The 27511-nt window shown below is 40.2% G+C and overlaps 1 protein-coding gene and 1 pseudogene across 1 annotated transcript; one reads left to right on the top strand and one right to left on the bottom strand.

The window, feature by feature from the left end:
• Positions 1–1055: 1055 nt before the first annotated feature.
• LOC134323218 (uncharacterized) lies at positions 1056–4198 on the bottom strand (annotated as a pseudogene).
• A 3468-nt stretch (positions 4199–7666) lies between these two features.
• Positions 7667–26688, top strand: hsf4 (heat shock transcription factor 4). The gene is made up of 12 exons (XM_063005096.1): positions 7667–7792; positions 9828–9936; positions 12678–12805; positions 13684–13808; positions 16438–16513; positions 16629–16696; positions 20255–20354; positions 21770–21888; positions 24950–25144; positions 25263–25368; positions 26365–26430; positions 26596–26688. The coding sequence occupies exons 1-12, from the start codon at positions 7667–7669 to the stop codon at positions 26686–26688; spliced, it is 1311 nt and encodes a 436-aa protein (XP_062861166.1).
• Positions 26689–27511: the final 823 nt, after the last annotated feature.

Raw genomic sequence — 27511 nt, 5'->3', positions numbered from 1 at the left:
GGGGTAAGAATGATTCTGAGAAAGGTGAGGTCAGTCCAGAATTACACGGGAGGAACTTGTCAATGATCTCAAGGGAGCTGGGAGCACAGTAATTTGCCGTAATGGATTGAGATCCTGCAGTGCCCGCAAAGTCCCTTTGCTCAAGAAGGCTCATGTACAGGCCCGTCTGAAGTTTGCCAATGAACACCTGAATGATTCAGAGAAAGCTTGGGAGAATGTGATATGGTCAGATGAGACCAAAATTGAGCTCTTTGGCATCAACTCCACTCGCCGTGTTTGGAGGCAAAGAAATGCTCGGTGAGGATGGTGTTCTTGGGGTCATATCCAGCATTTCTCTGCTCCCAGCTCCCTTGAGATCATCGACAAGCTCCTCCCATGTAATTCTGGACTGACCTCACCTTTCTCAGAATCATTCTTACCCCACCAGGTGAGATCTTGCATGGAGCTCCAGAGTGAGGGTGATTGACTGTGATCTTGTATTTCTTCCATTTTCGAATTATCGCACCAACAGTGGTCTCTTTCTCACCAAGCTTCTTGCTGATGGTCTTGTAGCCCATTCCAGCCTTGTGCAGGTCTACAATCTTGTCCCTGATGTCCTTTGATAGCTCTTTGGTCTTGCCCATGGTGGTCGAGAGATTTGAACAGAAGAAACTGATTCTGTGACAGGAGTCTTTTATACAGGGACAGGACTAATTTGTGTGCCTCATGGGCACATAACCGGTCTGTGGGGGTCAGAATTCTTGCTGGTTGGTAGGGGATCAAATACTTATTTCCCTTAATTAAATACAAATTAATTTATAACTTTTATTTAATGTTTTTTTTCTGGATTTTTTGTTGATATTCTGTCTCTCTCTGTTAAAATAAACCTTCCATAAAAATTATAGACTGTTCAAGTCTTTGTAAGGCGGTAAAGTTACAAAATCAGCAGGGGATCAAATACTTATTTCCCCCACTGTATATATATATATATAGTTCTTGAATACACCACTAGGTGCTACTTGGACACATCATCAGTGATGAACCCGAGGTCCTTGGGTGTTTCGGGTCTTTGATCATCAAACACCCTCGCTTGGGCGACCCAGCCGGTGGTGATCAGCCCCCAACTTGTGTCCAAGTGGCCTGCTACTCCAAGGGTCCCCCCTCCGGATCCATAGCCATCTTGAGGCTTTCTCCGCAGCCTCTATGATGTTCCTAATGGCTTTTCTGCACAGCTGACCCTTAACTCCAAGGAGCTTCAAGGTGCGGGGTAGAGACTGGCCAGCAAAACCCCTGCACCCCACCTCGACTGGTTCGCATCGGGCTTTTGCTCCGACACTCAGCCACTAACTCAGAGTATTTGGCCCTCTTACGTTCATTGGCCTCCTCAACTCTGTCTTCCCAGGGAACAGTCAGCTCCACCAGGACCACTTGCTTTGTTGACTCCGATGTCAACACCACGTCTGGGCGGAGTGAAGTGGCCAAGATGTGCTCTGGGAACTTAAGCTGATTCCCCAGGTCGACTTGGAGTTCCCAGTCTCGTGCTTATGGTGAGAAGCCCTCCAGAGGAACCTGGCTGATGTTGTGCCTGCTCTCCAGCTCTGACGAAGGTAATGAGCTTCTTTGGGGGGGGGCTGGTATCTGCAGTTGGAGATTGCTATGCTGAGCGTATCTGCCAGAGCCCTAAGGACCTGGTCATGTCGCCAGCGATAACGCCCTTCCCCCAAGGCCTTCGGGCAGCAACTGAGGATATGCTCTAGCGTGGCTCTCCTCTCACATAACTGGCATGCCGCGGTGTCTGCCATGCCCCAGCGCTGCAAATTGGTTGGGCTTGGAAGAACGTCATACACGGATAGGATGAGAAACTTGAGGTGCTGGGGCTCCAGTCTCCAGAGCTCTGGCCAGGTAATTTTCCGCTTTTCGGCGTGTTCCCACCTTGTCCAGGCGCCTTGTTGGTACATAGCCACCATCTTGATCCGCCGATTTTCCTCCACTTCTACTCGGATCTCATCCTGTACCATTTGACGTCTCTCCATTCTTCCAGCTTTATCGCAGCGAGGTTTAGAGAAGCTACCAAGCCCAGCCCGACCCACTGCTGTGTTACCCACCAAGATGTTGTGCTGCAGCCGTGCCTCAGCTCTGTCAATGGCTTCGTGGGCCTTCCACTTCCTCCCCGTTTTCACTTGGATTCCTGCGGTGGCGACTTTTTTGTCAGCGGAGTCCCTGTACATCATCAGCTCCCTGGAACGTGTGACCATAAACTCCTCTGACAAGCCGCTGATTGGAAGCTGCAGCATTGTGGAATGGCCATACAACGCGATGCTGCTAAGGGATCGGGGAAGCCCCATCCACCTGCGAAGAAACTGGCTGATGGTTCTTTCCAACGTCTCCACCATTGTTATGGGCACCTCATAGACAAGCAAAGGCCAAAGGAGTCTTGGCAGGACTCCATGTTGGTAAATCCAGGTTTTGAATTTCCCTGGCAGCCCCGACTTGTCTATAGCTGCAAGCCATGCAGTCAGGTCAGCCTTAGTTTGCTGGAGTGCACCGGAGTCCCTCAAGGAGCTGTTAAAGACCTTGCCCAGGCTCTTCACAGGTTTGTCAGTCACTGATGGAATTGCTGTCTCTCCTATGGCAAAGCGAAACCGATCGACCACCTTGCCTTTCTTCAAGACCAAAAACCTGGACTTGGCGGGCTTGAAGCTCATCCTTGCCCACGAGATGAGCCGCTCAAGCCCCTGGAGTAGCCATCTACAACCGGGCACAGAGGTTGTGGTGACTGTGAGATCGTTCATAAATGCTCTTATTGGGGGCTGCCGCGTTCCAGATTTTGACAGAGGGCCTCTGCACTCTACCTCAGCAGACTTCACAATCATGTTCATAGCCAAGGAGAAGAGTGGCACCGAAATGGTGCAGCCTGTAATAATACCCTTCTCCAGGCGTTGCCAGGCAGATGTTGATGATCCTGATGTTACCCTCAACTGGAAGTTGTTATAATAGTCCAGGATGAGGTTAGTGATAGCTACTGGCACATGATGTCTTGTCAACGCTGTTTCCACGAGTTTGTGGGGGATGGATCCATAGGCGTTCGTTAGGTCCAGCCAGAGTGTTGCCAAATCCCCTCTGCTTGCCTTTGCCTCCCGGATGAGCTGCGAGACCACACCCGTGTGCTCTAGGCATCCTGGAACACCAGGGACTCCACCCTTCTGCACTGAGGTGTCAATATAACCGTTCTTCAAGAGGAAGTCAGTCAGCCGTTGGGACACTATCTTAAAGAAGATCTTCCCTTCGACGCAGAGCAGCGAGATGATGCGGAATTGGTCGATTTTACTCGCATCCTCTTCCTTTGGGATCCAGACTCCCTCTGCAGCCCGCCACTGGGCGGCGACCTTCTTCCTACGCCAGATCACCTTTAAGATCTTCCAGAGTCGCACAAGCAGCTTGGGACACTGCTTGTAGACTCTGTATGGGACCCCACTAGGGCCTGGAGAGGAGCTTGATCTTGCAGCCATCACTGCGTCTTTGACCTCTTTCAGGGTAGGCTCTGCGGTGTTAAACTGCACCACGGGCACTGGTGGCTTTACCAGGGCCTCACATGGGCCTAGATCTTGCTCCCTTAAAGGATCGCTGAAGGTGGTTTTAAGGTGGTGGTTAATATCCTCTACCGGACACTTCAGGGTGCCACTGTTCTTCTGCCCCAGTAGACGCTTAGTGAAGCTGAATGGGTTGGTGATGAATGCCTTGCGCTTCTTAGCCCTCTCCTTCCCCTTCCTCCTGTGCCATTCAGCTCGCCCAAGTGTGATTAGCTTGCTCCTCAAGATCTGCCTGAGTTCGGACAAGGCCCCTCTCTCCTCCTCGTTTGCTGCCCTGAACTGACGTTTCAAAATCTTCAGTTCTTGTCTCAGATGGCTGATCTTAAGCTCCCGTCGGTTGGGTCTCGATGTTTGCCTGCTCGCGGGCCTTTCTGTCACCCCAAACCGCTCTGCACCGATTGATGTTATCAAGGTGCACATAGCCTGGAGTTTATGGTCCACATCGCCCTTCACAGTCTCCAGGATCTTGTCTAAGTCCATATCCAGGTGAAGCCACTCCTTGTTGTTTGCGGCAGGCCACTTAACCCGGTGATGTTCTGGTTTTCCACCCTGCGGGGGGACTGATGCAGCTTGGAGGTTCCGGACACTGTGGGGTAGTTCCGGGCCCGGCTCCTCCTCCGTCTGACCAGGGTTTGTGACTGGCACTTTATCTGTAGTGCTAGCCACTGCCCCTGAGCGTCGCCTCACTTGTCCTCCCTTCAGGCAGGTCATCTTGGTCTGATGGATTTTGAGACCTGTCGGGTTTTTGCACACCTTGCCGCAGATGCAGACTGTGCTCTTTGTCGATTGTCCATTTGCTAGGGTCAATGCTGGTAAATCAGTCCGATTGGGATTCTCATCCTCCCCCCCTCTCGGGAATCCCTGGGGGTATGATTCAGAAGGGTTCATCGTAGCTTACTTTGGGTGCTCCTTCACAGGAACTGCAGTTCGGGGTGCTAGCCCTTGCTGCCCCGTTGCCGTCTTCCCGCGCTGCCAACTGTCTCTCCAGTCATCACCATTCTATTCATGGTCGTCATCCGGTCTTTCCCGATGGTCACTGGCAAAGCCAGATATGTCAGTTCTTGAATACACCACTAGGTGCTACTTGGACACATCATCAGTGATATACTGTATATATATATATAAAATGAAACTTGATATATATGGAATGAATACTGATATATATATATATATATATATATATACAGTATATATACAGTATATATATATATATATATATATATCAGTTTTTATTTTATATTTATCAAGTTTTATTTTATATATATCAAGTTTCATTATATATATCGAGTTTAATTTTTATATATATCAAGTTTCATTTTTTATATATTAAGTTTTATTTTATATACATCAGTTTTCATTTTATATATATATATATCAAGTTTAATTTTATATATATCGAGTTTAATTTTATATATATCGAGTTTCATTTTATATATATCGAGTTTCATTTTATATATATCGAGTTTAATTTTATATATATATTGAGTTTAATTTTATATATATATCAGTTTTCATTCCATATATTTGTAGTTTCATTTTATATATATTGAGTTTAATTTGATATATATCAGTTTTTATTTTATATATATCAAGATTTTTTTATATATATATCGAGTTTCATTATATATATCAGTTTTCATTCCATATATATTGAATTTCATTCCATATATATCAGTGTTTTATATATATATATACAGTGTATCACAAAAGTGAGTACACCCCTCACATTTCTGCAAATATTTTATTATATCTTTTCATGGGACAACACTATAGAAATAAAACTTGGATATAACTTAGAGTAGTCAGTGTACAGCTTGTATAGCAGTGTAGATTTACTGTCTTCTGAAAATAACTCAACACACAGCCATTAATGTCTAAATGGCTGGCAACATAAGTGAGTACACCCCACAGTGAACATGTCCAAATTGTGCCCAAAGTGTCAATATTTTGTGTGACCACCATTATTATCCAGCACTGCCTTAACCCTCCTGGGCATGGAATTCACCAGAGCTGCACAGGTTGCTACTGGAATCCTCTTCCACTCCTCCATGATGACATCACGGAGCTGGTGGATGTTAGACACCTTGAACTCCTCCACCTTCAACTTGAGGATGCGCCACAGGTGCTCAATTGGGTTTAGTCCATCACCTTTACCTTCAGCTTCCTCAGCAAGGCAGTTGTCATCTTGGAGGTTGTGTTTGGGGTCGTTATCCTGTTGGAAAACTGCCATGAGGCCCAGTTTTCGAAGGGAGGGGATCATGCTCTGTTTCAGAATGTCACAGTACATGTTGAAATTCATGTTTCCCTCAATGAACCACAGCTCCCCAGTGCCAGCAACACTCATGCAGCCCAAGACCATGATGCTACCACCACCATGCTTGACTGTAGGCAAGATACAGTTGTCTTGGTACTTCTCACCAGGGCGCCGCCACACATGCTGGACACCATCTGAGCCAAACAAGTTTATCTTGGTCTCGTCAGACCACAGGGCATTCCAGTAATCCATGTTCTTGGACTGCTTGTTTTCAGCAAACTGTTTGCTGGCTTTCTTGTGCGTCAGCTTCCTTCTGGGATGACGACCATGCAGACCGAGTTGATGCAGTGTGCGGCGTATGGTCTGAGCACTGACAGGCTGACCTCCCACGTCTTCAACCTCTGCAGCAATGCTGGCAGCACTCATGTGTCTATTTTTTAAAGTCAACCTCTGGATATGACGCCGAACACGTGGACTCAACTTCTTTGGTCGACCCTGGCGAAGCCTGTTCCGAGTGGAACCTGTCCTGGAAAACCGCTGTATGACCTTGGCCACCATGCTGTAGCTTAGTTTCAGGGTGTTAGCAATCTTCTTATAGCCCAGGCCATCTTTGTGGAGAGCAACAATTCTATTTCTCACATCCTCAGAGAGTTCTTTGCCATGAGGTGCCATGTTGAATATCCAGTGGCCAGTATGAGAGAATTGTACCCAAAACACCAAATTTAACAGCCCTGCTCCCCATTTACACCTGGGACCTTGACACATGACACCAGGGAGGGACAACGACACATTTGGGCACAATTTGGACATGTTCACTGTGGGGTGTACTCACTTATGTTGCCAGCTATTTAAACATTAATGGCTGTGTGTTGAGTTATTTTCAGAAGACAGTAAATCTACACTGCTATACAAGCTGTACACTGACTACTCTAAGTTATATCCAAGTTTCATGTCTATAGTGTTGTCCCATGAAAAGATATAATGAAATATTTGCAGAAATGTGAGGGGTGTACTCACTTTTGTGATACACTGTATATATATATACATATATATATATATTTTTATATATATATTTTTTTTTTTACTTAGGGACATTGCATGTCAGCAAGCTAATTTATTTTGATTTGGTCTCGCTCACACTAACTGTTAATAGCTCAATCAATAAAAATGAAGTAATTCATTACAAATACTTAAAATTAATCAATAAATTATATGTTTCTGGCTTTGTGAAAACAGTTTGGGTAGGGCTAAGGTGCACTAATAATTATCTAGGTTGCTATGATTATCCTTTATAATATTTACCATATGACTAAACTTTGAAATGTCAATTTGGTTTTAGCCAGTACTGTTTCAAGTAGCCCGTTCTTCACTTCATTACAAAACAAATGGGAAAAATCTAAAAAAGGAAGATTTAAAACTAAACTGAATACTCTTCATAAGACCATAATATTTGTAACAATATTTTCAAACAATAGGCTTAAATGCATCATTCAAACACACAGAACTCACATGCACAGGTTGGATCACTGTATTGTCCAGTGTAACAAAGTAGCATTATTCTAGGCTTTGTAGAGTCATGTATTGTCCCTGCAGTCTCTTTTGTTAAAGTAGCGGTGATGAGGCTGCATCCTCTCTTTATGCTGACTCAAACGTGTGAATGACACGGCCTGATGTGGCTAGATGTCAGTGCTGGTGAAAGTCAGTGATATACAGAAAGACAGAGAGAGGGGCATCATTAGCAGCTTAACATTGTAGTCCTATTGCTGAAATGAGATTGACTGAAGAGTCTTAACGATAGGATAGTGCTTAACGACAGAAATCCAAACCCAGGACGAGTATAGCCATGCTGGAGTCACCCGGCTCTATAGGTGTGGACGGAGGATATGCCAGTAATGTGCCGGCTTTCCTTACCAAGCTGTGGACACTGGTGGAAGACCCAGAGACCAACCATCTCATCTGCTGGAGCAGTGTGAGTAAAATGTCCTACCGACCTATTACGCATAATGTAATTAAATGTAATTAAAACTTAACTAAATAAAGACTTTGACTATTATAATTTAAGTCAGGGATTCTTAAACAATTGGTCAAATATGCTGCAACTAGTCACAGTAGTAAACAAAATGCATTATGTGCAGTAATAATAGATCAAATAGACTAAAATACAAAAGTGCCAGCTGCACTACCACTGTGTCATGTGTCACAAATTGTGGCTTAAAAACAGAACCCTGTTCATTTTAAAGTTAGAAGTCATTAAAAATAGTATTGATTTAAAAAAATTAAATAATAAAAAAAGAGTTTTTAAAAGGATTTCTTTTTTCAAATAAAGGAATAATTAAATATTTGGATGAATAATTTGTTTGGTTGTAAAGTAAAAAGTAACTGGAAATTGAGGATGGCCATTTCTAAATTAGGCCCTCATTGATTTACACAAAAGGGTGTCTATAATTTCAGGGACCAGTAAAGAGTTATTTTAATGTATTATAAAGACCTTGGATCCTGGATGCCAAAAGGTGTGACAGTTTAAGAACAATTTACATTTAATTTTGATGGTATGGAGTTCTTTGGGTAAAATGTTCTTAGAATTGATTAAGTAAACTTTTCAGAAATCAGGGTCCTGTTATATCCAGCATAAGCTTTTGTCAAACATAAGTGGTGGTAGTGTGACAGTGTTGGAATGCTTGCTGTTTTAGGGCCTTGGTGACCTGCATTAATTGACGGAACTGTAAATGTGGCTCTACCATAAACTCTAAACAAAAACTTTATAGGAAATATAGATGTTGCAAAACTGGGAAGTTGTCTTGTTTTTATTTTTATTTCATTTTATTTTAAAGTTTAAATACCATAAACAATGAACCCCAAACCATGACCCATATATTTGTTATCAAAACCTGAAAAATAAGTACAATTCAGCTATAAACTGCATATAACTTTAAAATCACTGACAGCACAGTTATTTGTGCTTTGTAATTTATATAGAACTTATATAGAAGGATGATAACAAGCCCATTTCACCTCGGTTATTTTTGGACATCCACTATTACTTTATTCATACTTTACACATTATACAAACCCCATTTCAAAAAAAGTTATTTGTAAAATGCAGTGCAAACAAGACGTTTTTTTTCTTGGAACTTTAATAAAATAATATCAAGGTTTTCACTGACCACAATTTTATTTTGTAAATATAAACAAATTTAGTATTAGAACACACTTAAAAAGATGGGACAAAGGCATATTTATCACAGTGGAAGCCTAGTGGGTAGAGCTTGGGCTATCAAATGAAAGGTTGAGAGTTCGAATCCCAGCTTTGCAGCCACTGTTGGGCCCTTGAGCAGGGCCCTTAACCCTGTCTGCTCCAGGGGTGCCATGCAATGGCACTCTGACCCCAGCTTCCACAAAACAAGCTGGGATGTGCAAAGAAAGAATTTTGTTGCACAATACGAGTCATGACCTATCTTGGCTTGCCATGATGTCAATTCTTCTTTAATCAGCTTATTGTGGAATGTTTAAAACAGTGGAATTTGAATAGTCTAAATTGTGGTGCAGGCATCAAATCACAAATAAAAAGACAATAAAATCGGTTAAGCACAACATTAAAAGGTATTCAAGAGAATTAACAAATCACACTCTTGATAATACTGCATTTGACAAAATGTCCCAACTTTTTCCAGAAATTGTGTTTGTACATAATTCATCAATCTATAAATACTCTTTACGTACTATATACTTGAAAAAACCCTGCCTTTAATTTACTCATGAAATAAATCATTTTACTATTTACAGCATAATAAATGTAACTAAAAAAATTTATTGTTGTCAACCATTGTGGAAGTACTGTACATATAGACCATCTCTGTTTATTTCATTATAGCTTTATAAACAATTGTACTTACAAGTTATTATGCAATGTATTTTTTATACACTGGGTAATTTTAAGTGTATTTATTTGATAGATTATATTGCAGTGTTCTTCTTTGTTAACACACAGCATTTTCCCCATCTAGACTGGTACCAGTTTCCATGTCTTTGATCAAGGCAGTTTTGCCAAAGAGGTTCTGCCCAAATACTTCAAGCACAACAACATGGCCAGCTTTGTGCGCCAACTCAACATGTGTATGTATTATTTTAAGTCATTCCTGCTTTAGTCAAAATAAACTTTTTTTATGAGTTTAAAAGATTAACTGAATGATAAATGAAGCTGAATAAGACCACAAAAGAATTTTGAGAAGTTTTCCAGTCTTCAGTAATACTAATTGAATGAATTAATAATTTAATAATTCATAATAATTCAGAACAACAGTAATGCTTAAAAAGATTTAAAAAAAACCTATGGGTAACATACCTTCAGAATTTCTAGAATTTGCTTAGGTCTCTGTTTATGTTATGGCTGTCCAGTTGAATTTGAATTTTATTTTTAAATTATATTCTATTTTTATCCAACAGCCTGCCCTATTCATTTCAATTTCCTTTATTATTAATCCCCACCTCTTCTCCATTCATCCTACCACTTTCCTCTATTCATCCCAACCCCAACCTTTATTCATCCTACATCTATTTAGCCCATTCATCCTACCCCTATTTAGCCCACCATCTAACTCTATTCACTTCCCCCTCTACTCCTTTTCCTCTTATCCCTATTTATCCCACTGCATACCCTTATTTATCCTCAGCTCTTCACGGTTTTGTTTTTCAAAATTCATCCCATTCCCCAGCACCAATTTGATCCCACCCCATCCCATCCCACTTCCCAAAACAGAAGTTATACCTTGACCTTTTATAAGTTGACATTTTTACTATGTACTATGAGCTATGTACTATGTTCCATGAACTGAGATATGCCACCCTCTCCCACTTTCATCCAACACCCTACCCTCTTTTCATACAATATCCCCCACCTTTTTCACATAAATCCAAATTCAGCATTACAGCCCATACCATCTGCCAACGCCTGATCTTCAACCCTGCTCAACAACTACCTGCCATAATGGACGTTGATAATTGTTGATACCAAATCAAACTCCACAGTCTCTTCACACCCTGCAGTGCCAGTCACCTTCAACTCCAAAACCCCGCTATTTACCACCTAGGTAGCCTAACTACATAACATCCTATAACTTCATAATGTCAGATGCTTTGCATCATACTGCAAAGCATTTACAGTACATCACCCAACAACACCGTGCAAACTTTAAAAAACTACCTAAGGAGCTATTTACAACAAACAACATCCCTGCCATCTACCTCACCAACCATCCCAATCATTCCTTCACATGGTAACATGCGAGGGAATCATGATTAGGTTTTAAAGGACATGCCTCCAAAGGCTCACTCAGTATGTACAAGCAATGTTGGGTTGTGGCTTACCACTGTGTTCCAAACTTCATGAGAGGATTTCTCAATGGAAGATATAATCAAGGTATTTAGTCCATATAGGGTAAAAACAAAAACAACTACTTAATGTGTGTGACCTTCAAGCCATTAGAAAATACTAATGTAATGAATACAGCCACGTAGGCTTGGGAATACTTAGAATAGAAGGGAATGTCTTTATTGTCTTTGTACAAACATATACACCGATCAGCCATAACATTAAAACCACCTCCTTGTTTTTACACTCACTGTCCATTTTATCAGCTCCACTTACCATATAGAAGCACTTTGTAGTTCTACAATTACTAACTGTAATTGTAGAACTCCATATGTTTCTCTGCATGCTTTGTTACCCCCCTTTATGCGTTCTTTAATGGTCAGGACCCCATGAATGGATAAGACACAGCAGCCCTGCTGGAGTTTTTAAACAACTCACTGTCACTGCTGGACTGAGAATAGTCCACCAACCAATAATATCCAGCCAACAGCACCCTGTGGGCAGCGTCCTGTGACCACTGATGAAAGTCTAGAAGATGACCAACTCAAACAGCAGCAATAGATGAGCGATCGTCTCTGACTTTACATCTACAATGTGGACCAACTAGGTAGGAGAGTTTAATAGAGTGGACAGTGAGTGGACACAGTATTTAAAACTCCAGTAGCGCTGCTGTGTCTGATCCACTCATACCAGCACAAGACACACTAACACACCACCACCATGTCAGTGTCACTGCAGTGCTGAGATTGACCCAAATAATACCTGCTCTGTGGGGGTCCTGTGGGGGTCCTGACCATTGAAGAACAGGGTGAAAGCAGGCTAAAAAGGTATGTAGAGAAACAGATGGACTACAGTCAGTAATTGTAGAACTACAAAGTGCTTCTATATGCTAAGTGGAGCTGATAAAATGGACAGTGAGTGTAGAAACAAGGAAGTGGTTTTAATGTTATGGCTGATCAGTGTATGTCCCTGTATTACCCAAAATTATTCTATTTGTATATTAGAGAAATTAAAAATGGTTTGAAGAATTTAGAGTTCGGTTTGTTTGACCTTTGATGCATTTTGGGAGCCAGTGCTGAGTGTAAGGGTGGAGTCTAGAACAGACAGCTTTCCCACCAGTATATTAGGAATGATTGTATTAAAAAACTTTTGTTGTATTCAGAAAACTGTTGCCATGCAAATCATTCTGCCACTGCATTATGAAATGCAACCTGAAACTCTATTACACAAAAAGAAAGCCAGTCATTAATTCTATGCAGAAACACCAACAAGCTCTCTGGCCCAGGCCTCATTCCAGATGGACTGAAAGACAGTGAAAACATGTTCTGTGGTGTTGCGCTATCACGCACGGTTTGATTTCCCTGGCCAGGTTGCCAGGGTCCTTTCTGGGTGTGTGTATGTGTGCCCTGTGATAGACATTAATTCGATTTCTATATATAGATTTCCCATTTACATTTACATTTTTGGTTCTGTTGTCATGTCTTAGACGGCTTCAGGAAGGTGGTGAATATTGAACAAAGTGGACTAGTAAAGCCAGAGAGAGATGACACAGAGTTTCAGCATCTTTACTTCCTTCAAGGCCACGAGCATCTGCTGGAACACATAAAGCGCAAGGTATGATAAATGCAGGAACACTCATTATCAACATTTAAATATATGGTATTTGGCAGATGCTTTTATGTAAGGTGATTTACAGAGGAACTGATTGTTTACTTATGCTATAACGTAAAGGTGTCAAGTCTCTATTTACAGACAGACAGGGATTCAAGAGAACTTCCAAGAGAAGTTCCACCATCCATGATAGTACCAAAAAAGTCTTGATGCTTCTCTTACTTGCACATTAAAAAGTGGTGAGTTTAGTCAAGCTTTCCTTGTGGTTCCAAGGGTGGTGGGACATAATAGGCTTGAGGTACAGTGCAGGCTTTAGACACTGACATCAGATAGTCAGGGTTGGTTCTGGCTTTGATAAAGTAAGACACTTGAGGTAAAGCAGAAGTGGAGTGGCATGTTCAAACATTTAATCCGATCTCATGTTGTACAGTGGAAGTCTGCACAATCCAGCCAGACTTGCAGAGTGTACTGAGAACAATAGCTGATCATTTATCAATGGTGAAACTAATGGTTATGAGGGGAGGAACTATTGTGTTCCATAAGGGGAACACAATAGTTGTCATGAATTGTTAGTTCATGACAATTAGATGACAATTAAAATCTTAGGTCCCTTTTGCCAATTTACACCCATGGCTGGTAAGTAGATCAAATAACTAAACAAAATGCTATACCACCCATCAACAGAGGTTAATAACATTCAAATGTCTATGCAAATCAATAACAACCTGATCTTACCTAATCTAGTAAGGGAATAGAAAAGTTTGTGATAGAAGACGGCCTTCAAAACACTGCCTAACAACATAAACTCGTACATAAATAAACATTAGCACTTTTTCAGCAAAAAAACCCCAATCTGATTATGTATTTCTGTCTTTTCTCAGGTATCTATTGTAAAAAGTGAGGAGACCAAGGTCCGACAAGAGGACTTGAGTAAACTCCTGTATGAAGTACAAGTGCTTCGCAACCAGCAAGACAATATGGAGTGCCAGATGCAAGACATGAAACAGTAAGAGGGCAACTATGAAACACATACAAGAAACCTTAATTTTTAATGCTCAAATACAAAGCCAATTCAATTCAAAGTTGGAAAATTAAAACACAAAGCAGCTGGAAACGACATACAGGAGATTTGTAATGCTTTACCAAATCAACAATGTTGATTTTAATAAATATCCACCATTTCCTAGGTAAACAGATGAATAGGTAACAGATAATGCTGTTATGAATTGGCTATAAAAGGCTCCTTAACAAAAGGCTTAGTAATTTACAAGCAATAATGGTACAAGGTTCACCAGTTTGCAAACAACTGTGTGAATCCTGCATTACTGCAGGAATAGTATTTCACCACCCACACTCACTTACATTATTAAATGATCTCTGAGCATAAAGGACAAAACCTGTGACCTTTAGTCTCTCAGACAGCACTGTCTTTTGCTTTATCTAAACATGTAGGGTAAGCAAAAGTTATATATCAACATCCAGAAGTGCCACAGACGTCTCTAGGCACAAGTTAATTTGAGATGGATTAACACAAAGTGGACAACGTACTGTGGTCCACATGTCACAGTGTATTTGTATATAAAATACATTGTTTTATGTGCCAAAAGATTGTTGCAAAGGGGGCTGTGCTGTGATCTGACAAGTCAACATGTCAAATTGTTTTTAGAAATAATGAACACTGTTCTTTAGGCTAAACAGAAAAGGGAACATTCCAGTTACATTAAAAAGTTTAAAAGCAAGTATTGTTCATGTTATGCTGTGGTATGGTTTAGAGCAACATATACTTCTATCTAGAGTATTTTAAGGAACATCCCTGCTTGTTTCAACAAGACAATGCCAAGTCACAAGTTACAACAACATGGCTTTGTAGTAAGAGAGTGCAGGTGTTAGACTGGCATGCCTGGCACATTAAAAAGCACAACATACAAACTGTTTTATGTAAAATATGTGTATATTTTGTCAAATGCAAGAAAAACAAGAATATATTTTGTAAATTTAAGCAAATTTTGAATGTGGTGCATGCAACTCACTCAATAAGGTTGTGACGGGGCAAAATAAGAGTGAAAAGTTGGTAAGATATTGAAGCTACAGTGTTTTGAAACATTCCACTATAAGCAGGTGAATTGTTAACATGTTAGAATAACATGATGGGGTAGAAAGGGAGGGTCTGCCAAAGGCTCAGTCTTTGCAAGCAATGATGGGTGATGGCTCACCACTTTTTTTGCCAAATTTCACAAGAGAATTGTACAAATATTTTAGGTCACTATCTATCATACATAAAATTGTATGCATGTAATATTTAGGGAATCATGAAAAATCCCAGTTATTGTAGGGCAAGACCAGAAACCACTATTGAATGTACATTACCTTTGGGCCTTCAGAGGCAGTGCATGAGAAACCATCATGCTATTGTGATAAATATGGCACAATGGACTCGGGAGTACTTCAGAAAAATGTTGTTACTTGACATGATCCTAAGCGACATTAAGAAATGCAACCTGAAAGAGAAAGGCATACATCAGTTCTATGCAGAAATGCTAAAGAGTTCTCTGGGCCCAAGCTTAGATGGACCAAAAACAGTGGAAACATGTGCCATCATCAAATGAGTACACAATTTATCTTGTTTTTGGAAAACAGGCAATGAGTTCTCCATGCTAAAGACAAAAAGGACCATTCAGACTGTTATCAGCTATTGTCATCTGTCATGGTATGGCATTAGTGTCCAACGCATGAGTGATTGGCATATGTGTAAAGGTACCATTGAAGAGGAAGCATACGTTGGATTTTTAAGAGACATATGCTGCCATCAAGGTGACGTCCTTTCCAGGAAGTCCATGTTTTTTTTTTTTATTGCAAGACAATGTCAGGCCTCATTTTGCATGTGGTGCAACAGCATGGCTTTATAGAAACAGAGTGTACATACTTTACTGGTCTGCCTGCAGTCCAGACATTTCTCCTATTTAAAACGTGTAGCACATCATGAAGAAGAGATGGCTGTTGGGCAGCTGAAATCTTGTATCATGCCAGAATGGGCAAAAATTACATTTCCGAAGTTGCACTACTAGTGCCCTAGGTTCCCCTAAAAATAATAAAGCCGCTCAGGTGGCACAGCGGTAAGACACGCTAGCACACCAGAGCTGTTATTTCAAATACATCATATTGAATCTCAGCTCTGCCATCCGGCCGGGCTGGGTGGCTATATGAACAACGTTTGGCTGTTGTTTATACAGGGGGAAGCCGGAGAGGGACCTCATAACTGATGCAATTACGACCTCTGCTGGCTGATTAATGGAGTCTGCACAGAGTCCAGGAATAATGCATTGATCAGGGTGTGGCTCTCCATGCACAAGGCTGATTCGCATATGAACTTGCCTCGTAAAGGTGAAAAGATGCAGTCGGCTACTGTGCACGTATCAGAGGGGGCGTGTGTCAGTTCGCTCTCCTCAGTCGGGGCGGGGGTCAGCACCAATAGAGAGGAAGCATAACGCAATTGGGTAAAAATCGGACGCGCTAAAAAAAGGGAGAAAATATATTATATTCATCACTTTTAACATATTACAACCCACCGTTTTGACTGACATTTTCTTTGACTGACAAATAGTAATAGCTTTATTCTCTGTTATTTTTCTGTGTAGACAGAATGAAGTTCTCTGGAGGGAAGTGGTGTCATTAAGGCAACATCACACACAGCAGCAGAAAGTGGTAAACAAAGTAAGAAAGAGAACACATAAAATGTGACTGCTTTAGTTTTTGATGGCTAGTGCTGAATCATTGGTATTTGGATAATAGATAGTGCTGAATAATTCTCTGTCTTTTGGTTTATTAGCTGATTCAGTTCCTGTTTAGCCAGATGCAGGGCAGTCCAAACAGCACAGTAGGAACCAAGAGAAAATTGTGAGTATAAATTCTTGCTTTATTTATATGATCATTTATCACACATTCAAAAAGGGGGCAGTCAGAAAATAGAAAATCTACGTGTGTGGGCCCTATAAACACAGCTGTGGGAATGGCCAACTCAGCTGGATGTGGTCAGCTGACACAGTTCACTGTCCCACCTGGCCTGAATGGAGCTGAATGCTGAATTAGATCTATCGAGCTCTGTGGTCCTGACGTGCACACATACCAACCCACTGAACCACAGCACATGACCTGCTACCCTCTATGAAGAAATGCAGTGTCAGCTAGTGTGGCCTGGAAAAATAGATCAGGTGAGAAGAAGTACAAGGGCCGGGAATATACTGTCCAACTTCTGACTCTTAACCACACCACCAGTGTAAATTCTTAGGGTTGTTTCAAGTGGAAAACCAGAACCAATAAACAATGCCAAGTATGAGTTGCATGGGTTAAAAAAGTCTGGCTTTTGACTTGGCCTTCAAAGGCAGAACCCAACTGAACTTAGGCTTTAAAACTCTGGACACTGGACATTGTCCTTCAGGATTTTCTAGTAGAGAGCAGAATTCATGGTTCCATCAATTAAGGCCCTAAAGCAGTAAAGCACTTCTACACCATCACCACCACGGTGTTTGTTGGCTTAATGTTCTTATTGTAAAATGCCTATTAGCTGCACCACCATGGTAACACAATGGTCATGTCTTCCAAAAAGTTAAATTTTTTACTTCAAATATATTATACCAAAAAGCAGCATCAAGATTTTTGGGCAAAAGCCAAATTAGTCTGTTTGTTCCTCCAAGTTAGCAATGATTTTTACCTTGCAACCATTCCTTGAATACTATTTTTGCCCATTAGTGGCAGTCTTGCTATTAGTGGAATTAAATGGTGCAATAATGGCTGAACCTTATCTAAAACAAGCTAGCTTTATAGTCAAGTTTCTTAATATTTAAGTTTCATATACAGATGATAAAAATGAATAAAATTGCTACTTCTACTCATCAATCTTGATCACCTGTAATGAAATTGAAAAACAAAACCTGAATTCACCAAAGTATTCAGACCCTTTGCTATGGCACTGCAATTGTGGTAACCTGATTTGCTTTAATTATCCTTGGGATACATCACTAATTCAAATTTAGTCCACCTGCTCCAATTTAAATGAACTAAATATGGTTAGTGTAATGTGGCAGCTGCTGAAGCAGTTCAGCAGCTGACCCACATTAAGAGTCGTGTCCTTTTGCATTGCCATTTTTGGCTGGCAGAGAGGGCACAGAGGTGCAGATGACTGTCAATTAGAAGAGTCTGACACATCAATCACCTGCGCCCTGTAAGTGTTAATTCGCTTCAGGTGAATTCCTTTTCACACTTGCCAGCCCCTTTGCTGACACACTTGCTTTTCTCTGAAGCTGTTATACTATCCTGCTAGGTAGAGTCTGGTCTTCCCCTGGTGTGTGATGCCAGTATTCTTTAGCTTCCTTAAAACTCACCCCAGTAGGCCGCTCAGGTGGCGCAGCGGTAAAAACACACGCTGCAGCCAGAGCTGGGATCTCGACTACATCGTATCAAACCTCAGCTCTGCCTTGCGGGCTGAAGGCTGAGTGGCCACATGAACAACGATTGGCCTGTTGTTCAGATGGGCGGGACTAAAGCCGGATATGGGTCTCTCTCTGTCAGACTGGTGCAATTACGACCTCTGCTGGCTGATTAGAGGCGCCTTCACAGAGATGAGGAAAGAGTGCTCTTAGGGTGTGTCTCTCTGTACACAACGCTAGGTGGCACAACACTCGTCAATGTGTGGGTGATAAGATGCATGCGGCTTGCTGCCCACGTGCCGGAGGGGGTGTGGGTTAGCTTCAGTCTCCTTGGTCAGAGCAGGGTTCGGTATAGGCAGAGAGGAAGCATGATGCAATTGGGCAAAAATTGGACGTGCTAAAGGGGGAGAAAAAGGGGAGAAAATCCATTTAAAAAAATAAAAAATAAAATAAAAAAACTCACCCCAGTGTTGGGCCTTATGGTGGGACCATGCTGGGAGAGTGGATTGCCCCAGAGGTTACATGATGTTCCTTTTCTGGAGCAGACCCCACCCGTAAATCCACATTATGTCGGGGTTGGGGTGCCGCTTGTGCATTGCCGGTCTGGCTGGTTCTGAAAGGTCCCTATCTTCCCTTTTTTGAGAGCCGGCTTGTCGCAGACGACCCTAGCAGTCAGTCATATTGTGACATCCAGTTCTCAGTTCTGTGCTATACCTAGTTAATCCACTTTCTCCATTGCAGGTTGTGGATGTTTTTTTGTCCTTCATTTGTTACATTATTTTTCTTATTTTGGCCACCTTATTCATTTGCCTTTTCCCCTTTTGGTTAGTGACTTTTTTGCCGCAGTATTATTATACCTTGATTTGTCAGGGTTCTATTTCCATTCTTGCAGATGTGTGGATTCTTCTTGCACTTCTAGCAATGCACATCCAGCCCTGTTACGGTTTGTAATAGCACACATATGGGTCTATAATGTTTACACTGCATTGACAAAAAAACAAGCCATGAATCCCTGATTGTATATCTCCATGGTCAAACTGTTGCAAGGAATCGATCAGTGCAATAATATATAACAATATATATACAACTTTATTGAGTTGATGGTTTGGATAAATTGTGCATTTGAACAAGAAGGGCCTCAGTCAGGGAGTTAATAAACCCAGTGGTCACTCTAAAAGAGCTCTTAAAGTCCTGTGCTGAGATATAAGAACCTGTTGAATGGAGAATGATCTCTGCAGCACTCAATAAATCAGGCCTAATAGAACGGCAAGACAGAAGCCTGTTAAGTAAAAGGCATATGACAGCCCACTTGGAGTTTGATAAATATCATGGGATAGATTTTGGCTACACAAATAGTAGCTGGTCTAATGAGACAAAAATAAAACTTTTTGGACAAAACAGCGAGTACTATGTCTGGCAACAACCAGACTACTCATCAACTTCCTAATGCTATCACCATGATGCAATATCATGGTCACAGCATCATACTATTTCAGTACTTTTTAGCAGCAAATACAGGGAGACTGGTAAGAATTAAGGGAAAGATGAATCCAGCCAAATATAGGAACAGCCTTGAAGAAAACATCACACCAAGGGCAAAAGTACAACTTTTAGTATGACAATGACTTGTCATTACAGCCAAAACAATTCTAACGTGGCTTCAGGGCAAGTCTGTAAATGTTCCTGAGTGGCCCAGACGTAAACACCATTCAACCTGAGGGAGCTTGAGAGGATCTGTCATTAAGGATACTGCCCAAATCAAGGTGTGCAAAGCTTGTGGAGACACATCCAAGAAGATTTATGGATACTGTATGTGGCTAATCAACTCAGAATTTTTTTTTCTGGTTCTTTCGGGGTATACATTACAAGGATATATTATTTTTAATGAGATATTTTCATGTTGTAGTGGACATGTTGTAGTGGACATCACTTTTAATCTTTTAATCTTTAACTGTGTACGAATAGTTGCATATGTCACATAAAGATTACTGTTTTCTTGTGGTGTAATTTTTCACTCGATGTCTTTCAGGCCTCTGATGTTGGATGATGGTTCCACCACTCCTCCAGCCACAACATTCAGTCACAGTCATTCTATGGAGCCCATACAGGAGCCTTTCTACATCCAATCGGTAATTAACCTTGGTTTATATACACTTGTAAAGGGCATGTCTGTCAGAGTAGCCCTGGATTTTAGTGATGTAGGTGGATTAATTAACTGTTGATTACATAACTTACTTAACTTAAATATGAATTAAATTACATTTAAATATTTGTGACTCTATTGTGGTCAATTGTGGGTTTGTTTGCAGGAGTTCAGAATTGTACTAATACTTTTTAACGTCATGCCAAATCCACAGTATGTTTGCAAAATTTCATGTATTGTCTTTAATAATATTACTGCTCTGCATATTTACCAAGTGCTTCTTTACTTTGCTTGCCATTAATCTGTTTTTCAGATGGAAGTTTTTTACTCTGACATCCAAAAACTAATAATTTAGTGATTTTTTTAAGTTAGAGTAACTTGTGTTTAGTTCTTTTTTTTTGTTGACATTTTTGACATAGCACATTGCATACTGACTGACCTTCCCTGGCATTCCCTGTAGAACACAGTAACATCATGACATAATTACCTTGTTAAAAAAATGACATGTAAGGTTTTTTTCTCCACTATACATTTAAACTGTGTTACATAGAGCTGTAAAATGTATAACTTCCTGGCAGTAATAAGACACAACCACTTTCTAAATTTAATAGCATTTGAGAGCATTTAAACCAGCTGTAAAATGTGTTCAGTGGTCAGATATCAAGTGTTATTGAAGTTTAGCTATAAACTTAAACTTTAAATACTTAAAACTTTAAATAAACAACAGTTAAATTATAGAGGTTATGCCACATTACTTGTGCCTAGTTGTAGCCGAGTGGTTAAGGTACTGGACTAGTAATTGAAAGGTTGCTTGTTCAAGCCCCACCTTGAGCAAGGCCTTAACCCTCAATTGCTTAGACAGTATACTGTCACAGTACTGTAAGTACTGAAATTAGAAATAAAAAAAATTATAAAAAACCTCAATATATGACCTTCCATCCAAAATCCAAATGTTGTGCCTTATTACTGCCACCCAGTTATTAGAAGTTTTTTAACATAATGTAATAAATATAAAATAATTTTAAACAAGTAAAAAGCAACAAGAAAACATTTAACCCAATTAACCCTTAATATGAAAATGTATTACCTTGAAACATTTTGGCAAAATTATTCAATTTGTTAGTCGGACAGTCTATTGTCAACTGCAGGGAATTACATAAATATCTAAAAGGATCATTATATAGTATTACGGTTGCAACTGTTTTAATAAACAATATTCTTTTTAACCACAGTAACATAACTGATGCACTATTTCACTATATCCAGATAATTACCCTATTACATCCAGTACATTTGGTCTTATCAGTAATAAAAAATAACATATTTTCACTCCAAAATAAATCAAAATGTAACAATTCTCTTGCAATATCCAAAACGACTTTCTTTCTCTTTAACATTAAGCCATCAACAGATGTCACATCATGTTCCAGTATTAGCACAATGACAGGAGGGCCAGTCATCTCAGAAGTTACAAACATGGCACAGTCCAATACAGTGGCTATTCAAATGGAGGAGTCAAGGTATTTTTGTATCTGAAATATTACACATTCATTTAAGCATCAGACTAAATACATGTGGGATTATAATAGCTCATAAAGATTATAGATCAACTACAGTGTATCACAATAGTGAGTACACCCCTCACATTTCTGCAAATATTTCATTATATCTTTTCATGGGACAACACTATAGACATGAAACTTGGATATAACTTAGAGTAGTCAGTGTACAACTTGAATAGCAGTGTAGATTTACTGTCTTCTGAAAATAACTCAACACACAGCCATTAATGTCTAAATGGCTGGCAACATAAGTGAGTACACCCCACAGTGAACATGTCCAAATTGTGCCCAAAGTGTCAATATTTTGTGTGACCACCATTATTATCCAGCACTGCCTTTACCCTCCTGGGCATGGAATTCACCAGAGCTGCACAGGTTGCTACTGGAATCCTCTTCCACTCCTCCATGATGACATCACGGAGCTGGTGGATGTTAGACACCTTGAACTCCTCCACCTTCCACTTGAGGATGCGCCACAGGTGCTCAATTGGGTTTAGTCCATCACCTTTACCTTCAGCTTCCTCAGCAAGGCAGTTGTCATCTTGGAGGTTGTTTTTGGGGTCGTTATCCTGTTGGAAAACTGCCATGAGGCCCAGTTTTTGAAGGGAGGGGATCATGCTCTGTTTCAGAATGTCACAGTACATGTTGAAATTCATGTTTCCCTCACTGAACTGCAGCTCCCCAGTGCCAGCAACACTCATGCAGCCCAAGACCATGATGCTACCACCACCATGCTTGACTGTAGGCAAGATACAGTTGTCTTGGTACTTCTCACCAGGGCGCCGCCACACATGCTGGACACCATCTGAGCCAAACAAGTTTATCTTGGTCTCGTCAGACCACAGGGCATTCCAGTAATCCATGTTCTTGGACTGCTTGTTTTCAGCAAACTGTTTGCTGGCTTTCTTGTGCATCAGCTTCCTTCTGGGATGACGACCATGCAGACCGAGTTGATGCAGTGTGCGGCGTATGGTCTGAGCACTGACAGGCTGACCTCCCACGTCTTCAACCTCTGCAGCAATGCTGGCAGCACTCATGTGTCTATTTTTTAAAGCCAACCTCTGGATATGATGCCGAACACGTGGACTCAACTTCTTTGGTCGACCCTGGCGAAGCCTGTTCCGAGTGGAACCTGTCCTGGAAAACCGCTGTATGACCTTGGCCACCATGCTGTAGCTCAGTTTCAGGGTGTTAGCAATCTTCTTATAGCCCAGGCCATCTTTGTGGAGAGCAACAATTCTATTTCTCACATCCTCAGAGAGTTCTTTGCCATGAGGTGCCATGTTGAATATCCAGTGGCCAGTATGAGAGAATTGTACCCAAAACACCAAATTTAACAGCCCTGCTCCCCATTTACACCTGGGACCTTGACACATGACACCAGGGAGGGACAACGACACATTTGGGCACAATTTGGACATGTTCACTGTGGGGTGTACTCACTTATGTTGCCAGCTATTTAGACATTAATGGCTGTGTGTTGAGTTATTTTCAGAAGACAGTAAATCTACACTGCTATACAAGTTGTACACTGACTACTCTAAGTTATATCCAAGTTTCATGTCTATAGTGTTGTCCCATGAAAAGATATAATGAAATATTTGCAGAAATGTGAGGGGTGTACTCACTTTTGTGATACACTGTAACTGCTTCAGGGATTGTAGGTGACATTACAGGTGTTATAATGTCACATAAATGGTCCTATTAATTAATCAGCTGAAATGAGCAGCAACATACAATTGCATGCATCAAATCTAGTTGTTTAACCTAGATGTTTAAAATAGCTTATTGTATTGACCTAACCTGTGTCACACAGTTCCACAATTGTATGTGCCCCCTTCCCTTTTCTAATTTTCTTTATTTTTGCATATTTGTCAGACAAAATGTACAAAAATGTGTGGGATATTTTGTGAAATGCAGTAAAAATGAGAATCTGTGATTTGTTTATGTACGTCACAATTATTTAATTTACAATTTTGATTGGACATGGGTACGTTTGGACAGGGGTAAAATAAGAGTGAAAAGTTTATAGAATATTCAAGCTACACAGTTTTGAAATATTCCACAATAAGCAAGTAAATTGGTGACAGGCACTTGTGTAAAAAAGAAAGATACCAAAGTCTCACTCCTTGCCAGCAAAGTGGCTCATCACTTAATAATTAAAATGATTAAAGTCTTGTCCACCGTACATTACATTGTGAAAAGATGTCCACCTCAGGCCACCCGTAGACATGCCGCTGTTTTAGTAACACAGAGAAATAAAACAATGTGCTACAATCATAATATTGCCATATTATAATATGGTCTTATGAATGTCCCATAAAGTTCTTAGCTATAGATGTATTAATTAAAAGTGTCTTTTAGATTTTTTTAAACACATTTCTTTTGTTGTTTTTTTTCATGATGTTTTTGCTCCTTCTCCTTCTGAAATACAAAAATCCTTATCTTTATGGCAGGATACACTTAAGTTGAGATGGTTATAAAACATAGGGCATTTGGTTCTCCCTATGTTAATAAATCAAGTTGGGTGCATTTTTGTGTTGACCCATAGATCCTACATTAGCAGTGCCTGGCAACTCCCCCATGAATACCATTCTAGCTCTTTCCAGTTGTGGAATCCTGTGGAATTTCCTTTCTAAATGAGCTGTCAATGTGCTGTCAAGGCTGACCACTCCTGGGAAGATTCAATAATTGTAATATCTTCCTTTTGGAGATAACAGCTCTTACATTCTTGCAGCAATTTATATAACCATAGGTCTGACTAGTCTAACTCTAGTCATTTTAGTGTAATTACCTAATAAAATTTTATTGATTGGTTGATTAAGTAACTAAATGTGTGATTATTATGTTTAAGTAACTAAATGTGTGATTATGTTTAATATGCAATAATAAAATACATCCGAAAGGGGTAAATACTTTTCATGGCACTGTATATAAAAATTAACAGCCTATGTTCCATTTTTGTATAAAATAACCAGTCTGTTGTTGTATGATGTTGCAATATTACTTGTTAATTTAGGCAAAGGTGTCTAATGCTTATTAAGGAAGAACCAGTGAGCCCAGATCTGCGCAGGCGCGGTGAGGATGTACCACCCAGCTCTTGTGAGGTGTGCGCTGAACCCCCCATTCTTTCTCTGTCTATGGTGCAATCAGTTCTAGATGGTCGAGGATCAGGCTCTGGAGAAAAGAAGTTTAAGAGTACCATGCTGAACAGGTTAGTAAAGTGGGAGATATATTTGATTAGAAAATGTTTGATATTATTGATAAATGATCTGATACTGTTTGTGTTTGGTGTGTGTGTGTGTGTGTGTGTGTGTGTGTGTGTGCTTTAGGCCAGAAACGGATGCTGTTGAAAATGTGGACTTAAGTTTTGAGGAGCTGCAGCAACTGCTAAGGAGCCACCAGCAAAGTATGGAGTCCAGCTCTGCAAATATAGATGTAAATACCACACACACACACATATACAGTATTAGATGATCTTTAATCTTTTTTTATTAGCTCTGGCTTACCCAGAGTAACCAGAAACATCATACGTGATGTATTTGGTTAAATGCTATAGCATTTGCCTTCTTTTTTTGAGGTTGTGAGTTTAAATTTTGATGCCGTAGATATTCATGATAGCCTGTCTGAGCAGCAAGGATGTAATTTAGTTCTCCACCAAATTTGATTACTTGCTTTTTAATACCCTGGTGCATGATTGGCAGCCTTTAAAGTAGAATTTAGTGGCTATCTGTTGTAAATATAATTTTAAGAAGCCAGTTGGTCCTCATCTTCCCACATTTGTAGCTGTCATGCAATGAAGCAAAACTAGCTTGTAAGTGTCTAAATAGAAAATAGATGGGGTACTACAATTAATTCAGAAAGTATTCAGACTTTGCACACTTTACTGTGTTGCATATTTGATTTTAATGGATAAAATTACCTATTAATTTTACGTATTATTATCAAGTGCATTTGGGTTATTCAGCAGTGATCCAAAGTACACAAGAAAGTTCACCTCTGAATGGCAAAAAGAAACAATGTATCCCATTTATATGCTTTAGCAAAACCTTAAATGGTCAATTCATGCTCAAAATCCACCACTGTAGCTAAAATCAAACAATTTTGCACAGAAAAGTGAGCCAAATTTCTCCCACTGTAATGTATAAAGACTTATTGCAAGTTAACACAGACGGACACATGGATGGATGGTGGGAAAGACTGTTGGTTAGTGGAATGAACAGAATGATAGATGTTTGGTAGAGTGACAATGTACTGAGTAACTGGCAAAAACGTTTCCGGTTTCTCTCTCATATCTTTGTTTACTGTGAACATTTCACAGGATTTTATTGTAATTTCAGTATAAAGATACTATATATAAGTTATAGTACAGTGTTTCCTTACTCACTATGTTATTTTCATTAAAAAAATAAAAAATACTTCTCTCTATTGTAGCCTTTCACATCGAGTTTGACTATGAATGAGTGGAACTTCACAGAGATCGATCCAAACCTCAAATCAGTGAGTGTCTCACTTATCTTTTAATAATCTTAAGGAGATTAACCTTTAGAAGTCTGTTGACCTTGGTGATCATTCTTATAGCAGAATCTGAAACAGACTTAAATGTAAAATGATGTTCCACCTCTTACTTGTTCTATGTTTTCTACCTGTGTGTTGTATGTGTAGGAGCTGGCTAACATCCTCATCCCTGCTGCTATGTCCCAGTACATGTTTCAGAGTCAGGAGGGAGAGGTGTACACTGCTGCTGAGGAACAGTGAGGACCCAATACTGCATCTGGCACAAGCTCTTCATGCCAGACCATCAGGTATCACCTTCTGGTTAATGTAATTTGTACTGTATAGCACTGATCCCAAATGACAGCAGTGCCTAGATTTGAATAAAAGAAGCACTCAGAAAAGTCAGACATTTACCAAACAAAATAACCACATAGGCATGATAATGATAAATATGCACATATAATAAACAGTAAAATTAACAATAAACAATTTAGTGTAAAACCTGTAAATGAATATTACATTGGTGTACTGTACTACTGGGGGGAAATTTCATTTACCTTGTGTGGTGGAGGAAATCGTGTGTGATCATATAGTGGGGACTCAGAGTATCTATTATTCTAAAGCACTGCTGGTGGCTACTGGAGCAGTGCTGGTGCATAACTAAGCACTAGAACTAGAAGTTATACAGTTATATAGTTACAGTTGCAAAGCAGTAAATGGTGAACTTTTTTTTATTGTTTCCTTTCTTACAGACAAACCATAATGGCTGCACAGCTCATGGATGGCAGATTGCCCCATGCCGATTCAACATGTATAACATCCAATGTGATTCAGGATATTGAATTGAAGTTTACATTTTACTGGTTATAGCTTCAAGTGGAATTTTATTATTAGTGGTGGATTACACAAGCACATCATCAAATTTAAATCCTTTTCAACTGAATGTAATTGTTTGCCACTGGAGACATGCTATAAAGTGAATATCTGTGAATATTATGAACAGCAAGAACGCTGCCAGTAACAGGACTCAAAGGCATTGAAAGAACTTGTGAGAATCATATGCAATAAGTATCATGCTGGTAGT

Source organism: Trichomycterus rosablanca, chromosome 11 (assembly GCF_030014385.1).
Source record: "Trichomycterus rosablanca isolate fTriRos1 chromosome 11, fTriRos1.hap1, whole genome shotgun sequence".
NCBI lineage: Eukaryota > Metazoa > Chordata > Actinopteri > Siluriformes > Trichomycteridae > Trichomycterus > Trichomycterus rosablanca.
The sequence above is the reverse complement of the archived record's forward strand: the minus strand, read 5'-3'. Positions and strand labels throughout refer to the sequence as shown.